At 41.1% G+C, this 20,622-nt stretch overlaps 1 protein-coding gene across 1 annotated transcript in view; it reads left to right on the top strand.

Annotated features, from left to right (window-relative positions):
- ldb2a (LIM domain binding 2a) overlaps positions 1 to 20,622 on the top strand; it is a gene marked incomplete at its 5' end in the record, with an annotated part of 89,463 nt that overhangs the window by 50,300 nt on the left and 18,541 nt on the right. Inside the window, 2 exons of the mRNA XM_079229198.1 lie at positions 7,556 to 7,728; positions 17,736 to 17,858. Coding sequence (XP_079085324.1) covers positions 7,556 to 7,728; positions 17,736 to 17,858 — 296 coding nt within the window. The remainder of the gene's footprint in view (positions 1 to 7,555; positions 7,729 to 17,735; positions 17,859 to 20,622) is intronic.

The raw sequence follows: 20,622 nt of genomic DNA, 5'->3' as shown, positions 1-20,622 counted from the left end.
TGTATCATTAAGAAAGTACCAAACGTCTGATTTGTTGTCTTGTTTTCTCATTATTAGATGAAATAATTCCTGATTGCAAGTCTATTTTAGATTATTTTAACACTCTTTGTATTTCGGCAAAGCTATTGTGGTACGACAACATTTAATAATTGAGAAATGTGACTTATGTTGTTCTCTCTCTCTGACCTGATGTGTCTTGATCTGATCCTATTACACACCGTATGTCCCTTCATTACGACCGCCATGCAGTCACTGACCTGCTGCCGTGAATACTCATCAATGTGTGTTAGTGGGCTTCTCTTGGATAACGTTCACTAAAAACTACAGCGCCCAGCTGGTTAAGAAGATTATTAAACCTTTTTGAAAGAAGGAAACTAAACATTTGCGACTGGATTAAAACAAAAAGATGTACTGTGTGCCATCAGTAGGAAGCATTGAGACACGGGCAAACCTCCAAAAAGTATTTTTTGATGGGATTTGTTGTGAATTACTAGAATATGGCATCACATTATCTGCACTTATCTCAAACATGAACACACAGACAGACACACACATGAATACTAGAATCAGAATCAGCTTTATTGGCTATACTTATATTATACTTTACTCTCGTCGTACATACAAAACATATTTTATACAAATAAACAAGAGAAATATAAAAAAGACATTAAAGACAACAGAGTAGAACACATAAACTAAGCATCAACATTAACATTTAACTAGTATGTACAGTATAAATATATATGGAATAATATATCTGAACATAAGATCAATGACAATTGGCAATGAATTTTTGATATTTATGCCTTTAGTGGGTAAATATTAACCCTATATGCCTACAACTTTGGTTGAATGTGTTTTTGAGTGTGTTCGGTTGATTGTGTGTTTGTGTGTGTGTGTGTGTGTGTGTGTGCGCGTCACTGTGTGTACGCCAGCCAGCGGCCCTTCTTTCTTCTGACGCCCTTCTCTCGCCGTCTCGCTGGCTGACGCTGCTGGCAGGAGTCCTGGGGACCGACGGGGGGAAACAATCCCAACAAAGTGGCATGAATTAATGTGACTAATTAACACCACGTTAATTATTTGTAAATTGCATGTTTGGGTACACGTTACTTGAGAGGCATATGCTGCTCGTCGTGTTCGCCCAAACAAGTGCCAGCTAATCTGTATCTCTGGAGTGCCCGCCGTCTGAAGACGGGCCAATCAGCGCGGTGCGGGGGAAAAAACAAAACAGGAAGAAGAAGAAGAGATGGGAAGAGAGCCGGGGAGAGAAGTGGGGTGAGGTGAAGGGAAAGGAAAAACAAGTAGGATCGCCAGCACATTTTATTTGTTATTTTATCTCAATTGGACTCCCTGCTAGTTTCTTCTTCTTTCTTTTTTTGGGGTCGTTTTGCCGTTCTCTGAAATCTGAAGTTTGTTTGGCTTGTTGGCGAGTGTGTCATCTGACTGCAAATTAAAAGATGAGTGATAGTGTCGTCAACATGGGGCCGATGAGGCGCCTATTTATGATTTTTCTTGGCAGCGTTGAATGATTGTGTTGATCATTGTGTCCTTGGTGTCACTGTGGAGTTCTCCGTCTGTCCACGCTTTGTACATCTTCCCTGGTGACGTAATGTGTGCCTTTTTGGAGATGATTTTATGTGAATATTACTTTTAGTTGCAGTGTACTTTTATTTTTTTTGGGATCAAATCTTGCCTTTTCCCCGCTGGAACTAGCGTTGCAATAATAAATTGGTTAATCACCGAGTTGGTCAACAAAAAAAAATCATTCAACGGCAATTAATCTTTTGAGTCATTTATCAAGATCCAAACATTCAGCATCTCTGTCTCATCTTTTCTCTGTTTCATACAAATATAAACTGACTTAGTCTGAGTCTGTGAGTCTGACGCCGTTGCCTTGGACTACGGTTATTTTCATTATAGATTAATCTTAATTTGTCGTCCAATCAATGGTCCAAAGCCCAAAAGATAAACCCCTCTGTATTAATTAAAGCAGAAAAAAAAAATCAGGAAACACAATTTTCAAAGATGTTCATTCCTGTTCATCTCTGAACATTGTAGAGGAGATTAAAGCTCATCGGTGATCATGGTTACGGTCCCATATCCTCTTCAACGGGCCCTTGAGCAAGACAATGAGGCCGATGCCAATGTAAATACAGAGTGAGGGAGCCTGGAGAGTATTTGAGGAGAAACACACGACTACTGTGCTTGAAATGATCCAAAACTTGCCAGCATGGCTGCCATTACATGCTTCCCTATCACTCTGTCACTCTGGGCCACGCACGCTGGGTTTTATTAGGACAGTTTTGGTTGAGAAGACGCAACCAAAACCTCCTGCATGGCTCGGCGAGGCGGGCAGGAGGCAGACCTGCGTATCACCTGAGCGCCCCTCCTCCTTCCACCCGCCGCTCTCTCTCTCCCTCTCTCTCTCCCATTACCCCTCAGTGAGTCCTCTCTCCCTCATTGACAAGCCCTTATTTTTTCATCTTCCCTCCTAGTCTCTGCTCCCTCTCTCTCTCTTTCATCCCTCGCTCTTTTTTCCCCCCCATCCCAATCCCTCTACCACACACACACACACACACACACACACACCCTCCCTTCCTCCCCCTCGTCTCCTCAGAGCTCCCCCGCATTAGCAGTCAACTCCACTCCTAGACGTACTTTGTTTTTCAACCGTGGTGGAGACTGAGCGAGCGAGGAAGGGAGCGAGATACAGAGGAGAGAGAGAGAGGGGGAGAGAGGAGGAGAGAGAGAGCATCATTTACACAGTCATCCACGCCGAGCGGACCCTGCAGCTCACCCATCCCTCCCTCCCTCCCTCTCTCTCCCTCCCTCCCTCAGCCACTGCTCACGATGCCAAACATTTTATGTGTTATTTAGTCATGCCTGACTTTATCGAATTTAAAAAACATGCCAGTCACGGGTACACCCCCCCGTTGTCTCCCCCCTCACCCAAACACACCAACATCATCCTCATCTCCCCCTCTCTCTCTCTCTCTCTCTCTCTCTCTCTCTCTCTCAATTGAGACTCTACCATCCAGGTTTGACCTCAAGAGCCTCTCGAGTCACTGTCTTTGGGGACATTTCACTTCTAAATGAAGTTTCATTCCCAGGCTTCACACACACACACACACACACACACACACACACACACACACACACACACACACACACACACACACACACACACACACACACCTCCTCCTGACCACCCACCCTGGGGGAAGGGGAGAGTGAGAGAGAGAGAGAGCATAATTCTCGCCAACAGAGTGTTGACTCTAAAATGGATTATTTCTGCTTGAAATCAGAGGCCATGTGCTGCCGGATAATATGGCTGTCCCGATTTTCTTTTATTTATAAATGTTTTCTCCCAGCATTGCTCTAATGATGGAGATTTGACGGGCAGCAACATGTAGAGCGGCAGACGGACTGGTTCCACCAGCCGTCGTAACGGGAGGCGAAAGGAAATCCCAACGCGCTCGCCTTCATAATCCCAAAGTCAGGGTTTATGGTTGTTTTGTTTTTGCCGTTATTTAATATTCTGCCGTAGCTCGGTGGGTAGACCGGGTCACTGACACTTAGTGGGATTAGAGGGTTGATTTCGAGTTGAGCCAACAAACCAATGTAAAAATAACTATCCACTTGGTGTTTTTAGGAGAGCTTGCAGTCTTTCCCCCCTGATGTTCCCATACAGCTTCATCAGATGAGCTCAAGCTGCTTTTTATTGACTCCTTATTCAATTGTGATGATTTCATTTCATAGCGATTGGATATTGTTACCATAAGGTTTTCATAGTGACCCTGGAATATCCGACGTGGTGTAAATGTGTTTATCACTGCTGGTAGTTTATTGATTATTAGTAAAATACATTTACTGAAAATCAGGCTCAATACATCTCCTGGTAATGTATCTCCTGATACAAATAACCATAGTCATTTCTTCAAACGAGCCAAGCCGCTCCACAATCCACAAGAAATACAACCGGGTTGGGGTTCAGACCGACATTAGCCCTGGTCCCAAAAAAAAAAATGCAGCCTCTTCATTGATTTCAATGGGCAATAAAGCAAAAAAAGTTAAACAAGGCTTACATTTTCTAGAATGAAATGTATAGCATCACACTTCTGGTCGGTCATTTTGTAATTTGAACGCCTTAGTTGGGACAAGTCTTTAAAAACAAAATCCTGTCCCATTGTTTTTGGCATCTGATAAACCTTCAAGCTCTTATTCCAACTGGACCTGCTGAATCTTAATTCATCGTCTACTGTGCCATCAGTTTTACGAACGCTGAGGTTGTCCTGTAATCCCATTAAGAGATGGGCAACACTTAAGTCAAATGAATTAATTAACACATTCATTTGGGTGCAGTTGTCAGACCAAACAGCTGCTGGTTGAGATCCCCTTTGCATTTGAGTGATAATAAGAAGCCCTTTGCCCTTCAGTAAGTGCAGGGCCTGCCCTTGAGCAAGTGGAGTGGAACTGCCGATGTTTGGATGAAGCCTGCGGTCGGACCGCAGCTCTCATGCGTGCAGCCGTGTGAAGCGGGGCGGCGCTAGGAAAGTAGTATCTGTGTTCAGCAGAAACCCTATAGCTTGGAAAATAAAAGGCCAGGGGGGGAGAGAGAAAAGGAGCAGTGTGCTGCTAAGATGCCACTGGCCGACCTGCAGCTTGACCGCGCACAGCTGCTCAACAAGTAACAGAAACGGCGATATTGAGCTCTGCAGTTAGCAAAAAGAGCAGCTGCTCTCCGTTGGCGCTGTGCAGAATCCCTGATTTACATTAAGTTGTGCATTGAAGACGGTCTTGCTTTATATTCAGAGTAAACCGTGTGCATTAACATCTCATTTTTCACTTTCGCTCCTCATTATTGTTTCCAAGCACTGAAATAAAGCTCTGCCCACGCTGCAAAATATCCCGCTTAGCTAGTCGTGTAATGAAGTATTGACTATAATCAGTCTTTTTTTTTTTGATGAAACAATTAATTGATAATCAAGAAAAACAGATAATTTTCCCACTATTTTTATTCATGTTTTCAGCAAAAGTGCCATAAATGTCAGTTGTTCGAGCTTTTAAAATGTGAATATTTGCTTCTTTTTTTTGTATCTTCTATGACGGATATGTAATAGTTTTCTTTTGTTTTGGACTGTTATTTGGATAAAACCAAACATTTAGAGATGTAGCCTTGAAAACTGAAGAGAACAGACATTTCAAAGATCAAATGATAAACTGATCAAATAATCAACAGATTAATTGAAAAATAATCATCAGTTGCAGCTTTACTTTTCTTTAGAAAGTTGACAATATCCTTTGAGGTTTATAAAATGGAGAGTTTTTGATCGTGGAGGTTGGTTTCATTATCGATAATGGAAGTATAGAGTTGATATTCGTCAATGTCATACAACTCAGATGATAGAAGGAGCTCTAATATACAAATAAGTGGACTTTGTGTGCTTCGGTCCGCTGGAAGAAGGCGTGTAGCAGGATTCTAGGTTCCTACTGGGATTGTCATCCACTTTGCCTGGAGAAGCTCTGAGACAAAAGAATCCCGAAGCTCAAGTTTTGGTGCGATGGTGTTGGCTTCAGAACCCTGGCGTTTATATTTCCATCATCGAATGTTAAAACGTTACAAGAAAAGGCATTTTAGGACACGATTTCATGTTATAAAATACATCCAGGTATTCAAGGATACGTATCTCGCATGCCATCCATAAGTAATGGAAATGTAAGCCTCTCTGTGTATCATCCATTCTTCTCCTTGAAGCCCGCTAACACAGAAAGATGGAAACCAGACGAAGCCTGAGGGCTATAAAACACTGAAGACACTTTCTCCCTCCCTGACTCCACCTCGATAGTTTTCATCATGCAGTTCATTGTCTCTTTAGGCTTCTGCAAAAAAAAAGAAGAAAAAAAGTTTGCGCCGCACAAGTCGTCCATCTTAATAATTCAGTGTAATACTTAACTTAGTCATGGAATCCTATCGTTGTGATAAATATTCTGAAAATACTTTTCCTGTGCAGTCTCACTCGGGTGAGGAATATATACCGAGAGTTATGTTATATGAAGAGTCACGTCTTGCATCGAGAGGCTCAAATTCATGATATTGTCAGTTGCTTTGAGAAAAGCTTCAATCTTCAGTTGGATAGAGATGAATTTTACCTCACTGCACTAAGGTTTATTGGACTTGTTTCAGACTCAGACTAAAGGATTTTGACATCTTTTTCTTTCTGAGGGCGAGCAGGTTCTGCTGAAGGCTGCGTTCGAAATGGTTTAGCCAATCCAATAGTTTCTAAATCTAAAACTCGCCTGTTGCGTCTGGGATCCCCGATTCATAAATTGACCACAATCAGCTGGGCGGCGGCTGCTCGATAGCACATATTCTTCAGCAGTGAGTTCATTCAGATTTCTAATGATTACTACAGACCCCGCTCAAAATGATTTGTGCCTATTGTTATCTACTTATTGTTTAGTCCCATTAGAAGGCGTCTGCAGCTGTTAATGAGACCGGTTATGGGAAGAATATAAATGCTCTGAAAAACTGACATTGGCAGTATTACGAGCGAGCGGCCGTAATGAGTCGAGAGGTTAAAGTCAAATCAATAGGCGGCGGACTCAGCAGTCCTCCCTGTTTCCCTTGAATGATTTTCCACGATAGAAAATGGGTCTAATAGGAAGAGCAGAACATATTCCTTATCAAATATTGAATCAATTTCGTTCACTTGACCATCTGATCAGTTTCTGCCTCCAAGGAGCTTTTGACAGCCAATAAAATATTTATCTTAATTAATGAGTCTCAAGCAGATGTCCCTATCAAGCAGTTTGTGATTTTCTTTGCACATAAACAAGCATCATTTTTTTGGTATTTTGTATTTTGTTCTCTTGAAACATGAGTTTGTATTACCTTGAATTTAATTGTATATGTACATGTTTGTTGAATGTGGGATATCTAGTGTATTATTGTTTCAGAAATACTGTAACATAGCTTTTGCAGCAACAGCATTTATTGTCGAATCGCACTTGTTTGCTCCACAAAAAGCTGACGGGATTCTTTTTGATTATTATTGCAGAAAATACTGAAATACTTTGATATTTACACGTTTTGTTCAGCAAGATAATCTTCCGGAATAAACAACACTTTTTGTGATTTTTGAAGCCAAATGCGATAAGCAGAAGTAAAAAAAACAAAACGTTAGCTAGGCTTTGAACAAACATGAGCGTCAGTATTAACATCCATTGAGCCACTTGGTGGCAGCCGCCATTTTTAAGACACGTACAAGCTTCAAAGTTCACGAAGCGGGGTATTTACTGACGTATTTTATTTTTAAACTTCTTAAGCTTGTGTCAACCGCAGCATTTATTTCAGGCAGCTCATCAAAAACCCTTTCTAGAAACCTGCTTTCTTTGAGACGAGGGAACCCTGAAGTACAGAAATGTAGGATCACGTAGGATTAAAGCAGTAGCCCTAAAAATGCATCGTAACTACTGCAGTAGTAGTATTAGTAGTAGTCTCTTTGCTCTCCTTCATGCACTCAGCACCCCTGTGCTTTCTTTTGTCTCCTCGCAGCGATCGGCCGGACGTTGATCCCCCGTTACTTCAGCACGGTGTTCGAGGGCGGGGTCACCGAGCTCCACTACATCCTCAAACACTCCAAGGAGTCCTTCCACAACTCCTGCATCACCCTGGACTGTGATCAGTGCACCATGGTCACCCAGCACGGGAAGCCAATGTTTACAAAGGTAACACCTGACCCCGCCGAGCTTCTCCCGCCATGAATAATTGATCACAAGCTATGATAATGGGACCGGGCCAGGCCTTTAACTGGTTGGAGATCAAATCCATTTGCACCCTTTTGTTCTTTTTTTTCCCTTCCAGGTTTCATTTTGTCCGAGTGTTTTCCTCGCGCCCAAATATGGGACGGTCGTTCTTTAATCCGTTGCATGGATTTTTAAATAATACATTAGCTGCTAAGTTTGTTGACCTTTTTAAATGCGTATCCCTGATTTCCATTTCAAGAGATCTGTAGTAAAAGCATCAAAAAGATCATCAAATAAAAGTAGAAAAGTAACAGAAGCAAAATATATTCAAAGTACCAAAAGTAGAAGTACTCATGTCGATTGATCCATAAAGAATCATTTTTACTATAATATTGGATTATAATTAAGTGATTTTCCGTTTTCCAAATACAACTGAGTAATTATATCCAATAGGCTCCCGCAAAAATATGAGGGTTTGAGTTTTTTCAAATTCAAAGCTGCTCTTTCACTGCAAAAAAAGAATTTCAAGAAAGTAAAAAAAGCCTTGTATCAAGAAAATAAGTCATATTTTCCCCAAAAAAAGAATATTAGTCTTGTCAAGCATGTCTTGATTAGAAAAAATATCTAATTTTAGGAAAGTATGCCTTACTTTTTCTTGATTTTTGGCTTATTTTAATAAATCTTGTCAAGCAAAAAAATCTGCCAATGGGGTAAGTTTTTTTTGCTTTGATATAGGATGATTTGATTGAATATAAGAATGTTTTGCTTCTTTCTAGAAGGGCTGTTTTTGCAGTGTTGGAGGAGTGAAAACATCAACAAACTATCTACGAATTATGACTTCACGTCGTGCATTATCACATTTTGTGTGAACATTGAAACAGTTATTGGTCGTGATGTCGGTTAAGAGCTCCCTTCCTAAGTGATGGGGGACAAACTCTCCGGTCCGAAGGTCTTTTTAAATTGGAAGGGGTGGAGGGTGATTACAGCAACCTGACTGTTGTTTCAGGACAGACGTGAACCAATCCTTCAACCTAAGCTGCATTCGCATTGACTGTTACTGCATGTTGAATTGTGGCATTAAGATATCTCCGCTGAAAAATGCACCCTGCCTCCATTCCCCCTACGACCAAACATATCTGCACCAATCAGGGCTTAGATGTAATGCAGAGAAAATGTCACGCGTTGTCATATTTACCCTCTGTACTCTCTATCAGCATTTCGGCCTTTCCACCAGACCCCCGTAAAAAATCCACTGGCGCTCCTCAAGTTAAAGATGTCGGCAGATTCTTAAGCCCTCAGGAGCTCCGGAAGGCAAAGCTAAGGCGACTTGAATAAGGTCTTTGAAGAGCGCGGTTGAGTTCGCGGTAGAAGTGAAGCGCAGATTGAAGCCGGGGAAACACAAATTGCACAGGTGAGATAATCCACACCTGACACCGGGGGTCTTGTGAAACGCAGTGAAGCTGAGCTCATCTGCTTTTGTCTTTGGGGGGAGAATCCCCTCGTGAGCCGGGAGTGAATATCTGCCTCGCCACAGTCTGAGCCAGATGGCGAGCTGACTCTCACTGTTCTTCTTCTGCTGACTGTCGAAATGAATCCAGATACCTTGTCAGCTCCGAGCAGCAGAGCCAAAGGGATTCCATGTTCCCCGCACCGTGAACCCTGAGCCGCGGCGGCAGGCCGGAGGGAGCTGACGTTAAACAGCTATAACAGCCGTTGTTTTCAGCAACCGACACTGTGTGTGTGTCTGTGTGTGTGTGTGTGTGTGTGTGTGTCTGAAATTAACTTTTTGGCTGACCGGCACTGACATCTCCAAATAAGTAGCAAGTGGTTTTGTCTTTTATTGACATCAAAAATCTGATTTGATGAGAGAGAAAAAAGGATTTTACTAGTTTTCAATACAAATTAACTTGATTTCTTTGTATCGGCTGCCATTTTTATTAACACCAGTTAGGCGGCGATTTGCCTTTTCCTTTTTAATGTTGGATCTCTTTTTAGCTGGGAATCAGAATCAATATGAAATTGTGCTGTTTTCACCTTCTGCTGGATTTAATAGTTTTAAGGCTGGGTTAAGATACATTTAGGCAATAAAAAGTTTAAACTAGAGACTTAACAATATTATATCTTTGAGGATGATAAAAAAGTCTGATAATGACATATTGACTGATATTCTTTGAACATAAACACATACTGTAAGCTAAACAGAAGTATTCTGTATATTTGGTTACTGTATTCATGTATATGATTATCTGTAGACATACTGTTTACAATACACTGATATTATACATAGTAACGAGCTAATATGGGCGTACATATTAATCGGTGGTTCTACTTGACACGCCATTTATAAAAATACACAATACGTGCGTGGATTGCTCGGTGAAGGAGAGAAAGAGCCTTTTTATACCGAAATATATAATTATTTTCAATTCATGGTCAAATTGAGTTCACAAAGAGTTTGGAGACTTATAAACACGCTAAATGCATCGACCTGTTCAAGAAACATGAATTGATGATTTTGATTCTGAAGAAAAAATGTTTGCGCAGGAAAAAGTTTTTGATTCGTGTCGTGGAGAACCTTTATGTAACGTACCAAAGTCAAAGTTTACCATCATTGTGGATAAGACAGGTGTTTACCTCAGTACCAGTGTATGAAGATGTATGTATGTCTACATGCATGACTGCATACATTGTGTCAAATGGGTTAATCATATCAGTTTTTCTGTAAAGTGTGTGTGTGTGCTCGCGCGTGTGTGTGTGTTGGGGGAGGTTTCTTTGTCGTATCATATCAGTAAATGGTTATGAAACATCCCCAATAACATGCACAGGAAATGTCTTTCTCTGTTGCCGTTGTTTGGTTTTTGTAAACAAGGCTCCCCAAAAGAAGCAAAAAGAAAACATAATATATTACAAGTGTCCGATATTAACCGCACTGAACAGAAACAGAGCGGCCCGGGCACCGGTCAACAAAAAAAAGCTAAATTTGATGCTCGCAGCGCTGCTGTCTTTTCATCTTCACCTAAATTGGATGAGAAGAATTAATTCATTAGAAAAAAAGGAAAAAAAGAAGAGAAGAATTCCAATAACGGAGCGTGTTCTCCCTGAGCTCCCAGCAGCAGCAGCAGCAGCGAGCCTGCAGCTCTGGAGGCCCGAATCTCAATCAGCTCTGCCTCGCCTCGCTTTCCTCAACCACCACCACTCCTCCCTTCCTCCCACCATCCTCCACATCTCCTCCTCTTCCTCCTCCTCCTCCTCCTCTCTCTCATCCCCCTGCCTGACTCGCTTGCTGGCTCGCTCGCTCATTCTCTCCTCGCTCTCTCTACTCCACCGCTCTCTCTCATCCCCCACATCCCCCTCCCTCTCCCCCCCCCACCCCCTCACACACTCAACACACACACACACTCACATCCTTCATCCCTAGAGAAATCATCCCCAGCTCCCAACTCGCTCTCTTGCTCTCCCACACTCTCTCTCTCTCTGCCTGTATCTGTCTCTTTCTTTGCTCTTCTCTCTCTCTCTCTCTCTCTCTCTCTTCTCTCGCTCTCTCTCTCTCTCTTTCTCTCCCTCTATCTCTCTCCTCCGCTCTCAAAATTTCAAATTCTGATTTGGTTTTAATGGCATGGCCATATTTGAGAAAATATCTCTGGTTTATTACAATTTTTGTCTCTATTTTGTTTGTAATTTGAGCCGTCGTTCCTGTCGGTGATAACGACGCTGTGTCGTCACCGAGTTAATTGCTGAGATCCGGGAAGCTAAAAAGACTTCACGCAGCAGCAGAGAGACGGTCGTACTTTAGTTTATGTGACACTCAGAGGAGAAGAAGTCACACACAGCGACATGAAGGTCAAGAGTAAAACAATGCAGTCTGAATAAAGACTAATTGCCATTGAGATCCTTCCAGTAAACGTACAGGAGCAAAGATGCAGGAATCCAGGAGCCGACATCATACTCACAACATTTAATACAAAATAACTTCCAAGCTTCCCATATTGTAAGCCATACAGTAATTTCACAAGTTTTTTTTAGCTAGCTATTTCTTTATTTAGTCTTCATCTCAACCACATGTTAAATACACTTTTTATCAGTCAGCCAATTTTGGGAGCGCAAACCTTTGGTTTTAGCACTAAATAAGGTGTTTTACCCCCATGGTTAGTTTAATAGAGGGCACTCCATGCAGATCTTTCCTTCTGGAAAGTTCCTGTTCCAGAAAGCATTTAGCGCTGGCAATCATCAAGCTGCATTATTAACCGGGTTTTTTGATCTGGTGTGTTTGCTTCTTATGATCTCTGTTTTGATGAATTTGGAAAAATAAAAATAGATATGTGTTCCAAAACATACAAATGTGCAGTAAGAAAGAATCACCGGCTAAATAATTCAGCTAAACCGTGATCTTGTTTACAGTTTGTCTGATTGTTGTGGTTCTCGTCCTGACTGACTTACCATGCCACCATGTTGCCATATCATCACCAATAGCTAGCAGCAGCGTTAGCTAGCAGCAGCGTTAGCTAGCAGCAGCTTTAGCTAGCAGCAGCGTTAGCTAGCAGCAGCGTTAGCTAGCAGCAGCGTTAGCTAGCGCTGCTCCTGCTACTGCTATTGCCCGCGTCACCTCTGCCCGAGTCGGGTGTCGAGCCGGGGCTGGTCCCTCTACCTTTGCTGGTTGCCGGAGAGCTAGCAGGAGCGCTAGCAGGCTACAGCGGGGAGCTAACGGGGGCACTGATCGAAGGTAGTAGCGGCTTGTAACCTGATTTTTACGGTATGTGGAAGAAAAAAAATACCCTCACTGTATAAAAAAACAGAAGTGCCCTTAAAGCACAAAGCATTTAGTATTTGTGTTCCCCCTTAAAAAGAAGTAACAAAAGATGTAACTATGATTAAAGAAATAATGGAACCAACATACATGTGAGATATAACTGGTGCACACACTAAATGAAGTGAAGGAGCTCAGCACCCTCTTGTGTGCTCTCTCGGTCTCACCTGGCGGGATGCTGCACACTAACGAGTGGGCGGAGTCACAGGGCGTGAGGAGCGGGTGCTGCTGGCGGACGGTGTGCGGGTCTTTCGCAGGCGGGCGAGGTGTTGACAAGTTGACACAGGGTGCCAATTTGAACCGAAAGCCCCCCCCCCCCCCCCCCCTTCCGGCATCCCAACACCTCTGTTCACTACCCAGCAGGCTGTGCTTTCCCCCGGCCAGTGTGTGTGTGTTAACTCGGAGGGCGCGGCCCTTGTTACCGCTGCCCAGGCGGGGGTTGCTTCACGCTGGGAGCCGAGCAAAGAGCAAGAGGCCAGTTCGTGACACGGTGATCTCAGCTCAAGCGAATTTAATTCCCTGAGTGGAGAAATTGACAAGTGGATTGTGTTATCAGCTGTGTGTGTGTGTGTGTGTGTGTGTGTGTGTGTGTGTGTGTGTGTGTGTGTGTGTGTTTCTGAGCTTTGACTTGTCCCACTGCCATATTTGCTATTACTGTAAATGCACAAATGATATTCATGTTAACTTTGCAGTGATCTACCTTTTTAGAAGTTATAGTACTTTTTAAAATACTCGTCAACATGACAGTAAAGGTTATTATTATTTATGATTTATGATGAATAGATTCAGAGTTAAGAGTTAACTACCTGAGAAGAGTTAACATGACCATCTTTAAGTACAAGTATGCTTCATATTAGTCGTACTTTGATCACTTTTATGTTATGATAGAAGACGCTCCACTCTGCTTTCTTTATTTAATCATTTATTACAGTTAATTTGTGTTGCCTTTTTTGACCATCTCAGGTTTTTAATACCACATGAATGGTTTATGTATGTGTTGTGTTTGCATCTGGATTAATATCTGAGTGTTTGTTTGTTTTATTCCTGATGAATGTCTCATACGATCAGTAGGCAGCTGCTTCTTCAGCACAGTTTTTAAAGGCTTTTTTTATTTGATTGATTTTGTCTGACAGAGGGTTTTGGATTATATACTATTGTTTAAGATTAGTTTGAGATTTTCTCTCTTTTTGTCTAAAGACAGTAGAGACCTGAGGACTCGCAATCAAACCATCGATGCAATTACCGTACGTAGCATAGCACCACTGGGAAAGTCCAATTATATCCCACTCATTAGTTTTAATATATTCTGCTGTATACAATCACACCATATTCATCCCGATAAACATTTTTATTGATTTTAAAAGTTCATTTGAACTGTTAAATTAAGTCTGCAGTCGTAGGTTGATTATCATGTTGAATCGAAGTATTTAAGTCAACAAAGGCTGCGACTAATGATCATTCTCATCATCTATTAACTGATCAGTCGCTTGCTCTATAAAATGTCAGAAAATAGTAAAAACACATGTTCCCAGAGCCCAAGTCGACATAATCACATTGTTGTTTTATCAGACCAGCAGTCTGAAACCCAACGATATTCAGTTAACTCTCATAGAAATCCAAGAAAACCTTTAAATATTCATCTGGGAGAAGCAGTGAATATTCCTAAAATAGCAAATTAGATGTCAAGCAAAACAAAAATCTGATCGAAATGCTGCTGATACTCCGGTGACTAATCGATTAATCGACTAATCTCATGAGCTGCGAACTCCACGTGTGCATTAACCATAAATATCATGTAATGCTATAATCTTCAACTCCATACTGCCATTACAGGAGGTGGTGTTGAGGTGCAGGATAATGAAGCCTGTCAGCAGCCAGTTGTTATAATTGAGCATATTTAGTCAACTTTGATCCTATTTATATTCATCAGGAGCAGTCGTGAGTGCTCATAATAATCAATTTAATGACCTTCAGCTCCTCTGTTGTTAATTGATTGTCATGTTTGGGTACAGTATTGAATAGCGCCTCGGCAGCAGGACGTCGCTGTTATTCTTTTCTCGCTCTTTTGAGCCGGAGATCCCCTGAACCCGTTGTGTGGAAGATTTATGACCCTGCTCTTAAATCAATGGAGACTCTCTGTGAGGGGCTACACCATTTAATAGACCCCTTTTTATAATTCAGGAAGATTTTCCTCCTTTTTAGCTTTCATAAGGGAAAACTATTTAGCTAAAAAGAAGGAAAGAAAGAGCACGGTGAGAAGGCTTTTAACCAATTCTCTCTCGGTATGGAGAAATAGACAGCTCTGTGTGATTGACTCCACTGGAGTCTTTAATGCGTCACTAAGACAACTTCCCGCACATGTCTTGGACTTTGCAATTGAGGCGATTCTTATTTTTGGTTTTGATATAGCTGGTTTGCCAATTTCTTTATCGGTTGCTGAGCAGCCGAGAGCTCGTGGGGGGAAATAAGAGGCAATGCTAAAGACCCAGTTGGCACTATGGAAAAACAAATCAATAGTGCAGCGTTTGTTTCACTGTAGGCTACAGCACCTGAACGCATCAGAAGACAGTGGCTCGCTACAAAACATAATTGAAGTTATTCCACTGCTGGTGGCGAAATACCATAAATCTACAAAAAGTACACTTGCAACAATGATGTAAAGAAGTACTTATTTCCTCATACACGCCTAAGTATTTGGTCTTTTAATAGGTTTCCCAAAGGGCATGAAAACTCATCCACACACATAATGACCATGATGCATTTCATTTCAAAGGAGGAAAAGAAAAACACCAAAGTCACTTTTTTCTTTCACCTCTCAACAGCAATTTGAGTACTAGTGGATTAATTATAACGTTCCTTCTTATAATTCAACACGGTTGAGAACCCGGGGGGTTAAGTGTGGATCAGAACTTCAATACTATGCATATATATACACATATATACACAAATATGATTTATTGTTTTGAATCCTTTTTCAGTCATATTGGGAGATGCATGTTTTCCTCTTGACAGCAATGGTTTACACTTCTCGGGACGGTATTGTTTTATATTGTGTTACTAGTCATGCTGCTTCCTTCCTTTCACTCTGAACTCGGAGGTCAGCTGTTGGACAAACTGCTGTGGGAGTTAGACCAAATAAATAAATAAAAAACATAAAGTAAAGACCATTTCCAGTGTCCATTAAACACCCAGGATTATTTCCAAACATTGCTTTAGTCTAATCCACACTTATCTAGCTCAGACAAGCACATTATCCGCGCAGATCCCAGATGTGTTTGCACGAAAAGACCAGCATTGAATTGTGTCAGTCAGTGAACGGAAGAGTTGATTTACAAAAGGATTTATATCTGTTTGGAGAAGAAATTAAATCATAACCCAAAGTTCCTCACTCAGTATTTACCACTGGGGGAAATGTCACATATTCCATATAAAGAACAATTAAATGAGGAATCAAATAAATGAAAGGGATGCCATCACAACCCAATTCACAATAGCCTTTAGCTATAAATCGTGAGAATAGCAAAGTTGCATGTAAACGTAACGCTTGATTATCTTGAATTGGCAAACCAGTCTTTTTAAAGAGATATGCACGTCTGATAAATTACATAAACGTAGACGGAGTTAACAAACTTTTTTTTTTCTCATGAGTAAAACAAACAGATGGTATGACAGTCTTTCATGTTACATCAAAATAGGCTACAATTATCAGAACAATACGAACATTCAGGCGCCCTCGTGTGGCACAAATGTGTACTGCAGATATAAATGTTAAATAAAACATTGTGGACTTTGGCAACCCAAATAAAGTCTTTGGGAATGACTGCCGTACACTATAAGAGTGCATAGTGTATATCCAGTTGTGCAACTATCTAATATACATATATATAATAATGTATTAAAGTATGTAATGTTATATATATGCAGAATAGACGTACTATACTGTATGCAGTATAGACGAAATACAATGTAAGATAAGGATATATGGTTGAAACTGAGGCAATTATTATTAGATGTATAATGCAATGTGCAGTTCTTCTGAATAGTGTGATAACAGTAATACAGATATTTAATAAAGGTTCAGGTGTTCGTGTGAAAAGGAAAGTGCAGTTCCTGTCTTTCAAAAGTCTCTGTCAGTCTTCATTTGTTCTAATCAGCCATTTCTAACAGCTGGTGTCACATTAAGGAGCAAAACTCTCTCTATGGGGACTTTATCGTATAATCTCAGTCAGTTCAATAACTCTGGAAACGCACCGTTGCACAAAGAGTGTGAACATCATCCAGTTTCCACATTTTACAGTCAAGAGAAGCAGCTCTGCATTTTTTTTTTTTTCCGATTTTGGCTTCTATTTATACTTATACTGTGTGTGTGTGTGTGTGTGTGTGTGTGTGTGTGTGTGTGTGTGTGTGTGTGTATAGCACGTGACCTGCAAGGTAGTAAGGTGGGTGGGGGTTTGGAGAGGGGGGGGGGGGGGGCAATATGGCCGCTAGCCTCTTTCTTGCTGATCCTCAGGAGACCATCTGCGCTGGGGGCATTGATTAGAGTGTGTCTGGTGGGATTACATCTTTGCGGTTGCCATGCCAACTAATCAGCTGATTTTTTTCTTCTCCCCCCCTTCTCTCTGTCTGTCTCTCTCCTCTCTCTCCCTCGTTGTCACAGCAACGAAATATGGGAGAAGCGTAAGGGCCCCGGCAAGCGCTGAATTCAGCTAAAGGGGCGAAGAAATGTTTTTTTTTCCTTCTCCCATCTCTCTCTCTCTCTCTTTCTCTCTCTCTCTCTCTAATTGGCGACTCTCTCTGACCTGAAGTTCTTTTGTCTCTGGTGTAAACACACCCCTCTCTCCAGATTACATTTATTTTCACATTTTAGAAATAGCTGGATGGTTGAGAGGCCCAAGGACAGACGCTCTGAATGAGGGGAGCGAGCTCAGTAAATATTGGGAGCATAATAGCTCGCTCCCTTCTACAAAGTCCTTGAACAAATTCCAAAACGGCGACTAAACCCTACCAGGTTTAGTAAAAAAAAAAAAAAAAAAGCTAAAATAACGCCTGTCCAATAATCACTGATTTCTTTTTGTTGTTTTGTTTTGCTTTTAAATCAGCTGACAGCCGGTTTAAGATCACTGTAAGAGATATCCGGCTGATGAGAAATGTAAAGCAGCTCTAACTATCTGATCTTTTTGCCCAGGTTTGTACGGAGGGTCGTTTGATACTGGAGTTTGCCTTTGATGATCTGATGAGGATCAAGACGTGGCACTTTACCATCCGGCAGTACCGGGAGCTCATCCCCCGCAGCATCCTGGCCATGCACGTGAGTGTGACATCATTTACACGACCCCCCCCCAGTCATTATTTATTTATTTATTTTAATCCTAAAGAGGGGCTCTGCACTCTGCCAAGACACTTTTTAGTACCTTCTCATGAGCATAGGAAATTTAAACGCTAACAAAGCAGTTTGGACGGATTTTTGCAAACCAATTTATTTGCAGACATCAAAGGCCACCGAGGATGAAAAAAAAAGGCCCTTGTCTGAAAAGGGAGGGAGAGAAAGAAAAAAAATAACAAGGTCGACTGAATAATCTGCTTAATTCCACTAAGTGTAACACACATTCAGTCACTGGAGCCGTGGAGTGGAGCTGGAGCTCCCAGAAGGTCTTCTGTCTTCAAATGATTCAGAACAGAAGTTGTACAAAACAGCACGGCTGCTCCGGAAAAAAAAAAATTATGGAATTTTTCTAGAAATAGATCTAAAAGGAAGCCAAATTAAACATAGTGACCGGTGTTGCTATTATTTTGTCCACGCCGTTCCTATGAATACGGCTAAATTACAGAAACGCACCACAAAACTGAACATTATAATCTTCATGCGCGGAGGAGGGTTTATTGCACGACTGTTGTAGGTGTACCTAATAAACTGGCACCTGTGTGTATATTCATATTCATATTCTTTATGTCACATTCATGCACCTCCTTACGATTACGTGGCGACGACGTCACATGTTCTCACGTCATAATAAGCGGTAAAGTTATGACAATAATATTTCCAGGTCTTTCTGCAGTATTTGTCAGCTCATAGTTAAATACACAAAGAGAAATTAAATGTGCGTCTCATACGCTCGATTATTAAGATCTTTGCAATATTTTGTCGTCTCCGATCTCTCAAAGAAGATAAAGTAACTTTACCAAACTAATTTGAATGAGCCGACTTTACTTTGTTTTGGGAATTATTCTCATGTCATAAAACGGTCTATTTTTTTTTTCTTCCCTGCGTGGTGAAAAACGGGACAAAAAAAAATCTTGTACTACCACAATAATTGGACCAGCTGTCTCCTTCCTGATATTTTCAATTTAAAGGAATATTCGGCAAACCGCTCTCTATTCAGCTCGTGAGCAAAGAGAAGTCTTAAAGTCGGACTTCATAAAACAGGCGGCAGAGTTCGCCACCTAATAAACCAGCAAATTGATGAGAACATTTATGAGAAGATTCACTCAAAGATTGTCATAAACTGCTATAGAACACAAAACACCTTTTCTTCCCTCTTCATGTCATTAAACCTCTCAACTCACAGCTGTTTCACCGCAGCCATGACGCCTCCTGTCTGTCCGCAAATGTCCTGTCATGTCTGGGAAAAGAAAGCCGGAGGGAACATTTACATAAAAGTCTCCAACGTCTGAATGACAAAAGGACTTTAACAGAGAGATGCAGCCAGAAATGTTACGTATTCCCAGATGAAAAGGGCTTTGAACCCCCCACAAAAAAATAAAAATAAGTAGCTCATAGTCCTCTTACATGGGTTTTCCCTTTCCAGCAGGATGTGCAATACACTTTCTATACTTGCAGTTGCTCCCTTTTTTGATTGATGAATAAAACGAGATTCAGTCCAAGTATTTTCCACTTACCCCCGTGGACCTAAAGGTGTATAAGAGGCGCCGTCCTTTTTTTTTTGCGGCCAAATCTTCATATGAATTTTCCCTCACCAATAAATTGCCCCCTCTGGGTATTCACACTAATTCCCGGAGAGTGGGGATATTGTGTGTGTGTGTGTGTTTTTTTTTTTTTTTCTTCTTCCGTGGGTCCTGGGAAGCTTTTCTCTGTTTTGTGCGCGAGTGTGAGCTCAACCTTCTGATCGCTGCCTGGACTAATGAAAGCAGATACGGACACATGGGAGCCGGTTGAAACTACAGATACCGGGACAGATGTAGACACTGTGGAAGGCCTCTGCTTTTTTTTTTTTTTTTTTTGGGATGGATTCTCAAGTACAGTCACTCAAGAGGGAACTGTTTGGAAGAGAAATAAAGTTTGTTTCTTATTTTAGTCTTCAGAAGTGTATAAAGAAGCCCGTTTGATGTCAGTGTGATAGAAGCTGTAGGTGTTTGTGCTCAGCGATGGAAATAGTATCAAACACTTTATCTAATTGAAGTGGAATCACACGAGCTTTAGAATAAGTTCAGCGACATACCAACGTCCTGTGGAAGATGTAGCATATTTTAACTTAATTGAAAATGGACCCATTTCTGAGAAACATGAGATAAACGGGAAGCACTTCAGATGATGAGAGGGACAGAGTAGAGTTGACGTTTGATCCTGCACTTCCTGTAACGCCCACTAGAGGCGGACTTCAGAAACTCATCGAAGTCAGAAACAAAATTGTCAATCGATTTTTATTCAATAAAACTTTTGGATTCTTCCATTTGTCGTGACGATTGCTTGAATAGTGTTTGTTTGCAGCCGGCAGTAAACCTTAATTTAACTTTATTATGCATCAGAACAAATGAGTGGTGCAAGCATTCAGTAAGTAAGCAAGTATTATTAAAGTAAAAGTAGAAATACCACAACTTAAAATATACTCAATTTAATACTCAAGTCATACATTTACAATCTTATTTAAGTGCAGAAACATGTACTTACATTATTATTTATATGTATGTATGTATGTATATGTATATATGAGCAATTGTGTAAAGTGTAAAGTAGCAATAACATGGAAATAGTCAAATAAAGTAGCTCCAAAGTCTACTTAAGTACAGTCCAAGAGTAAAGTGACTTACTTAACACCAGAGCAAAAGGGTTCATT

This window comes from Taurulus bubalis (genome assembly GCF_910589615.1).
Source record: "Taurulus bubalis genome assembly, chromosome: 13".
NCBI classification, from domain to species: Eukaryota; Metazoa; Chordata; class Actinopteri; order Perciformes; family Cottidae; genus Taurulus; species Taurulus bubalis.
Note: the sequence above shows the minus strand (reverse complement) of the source record. Positions and strands in the feature narration are given on the sequence as shown.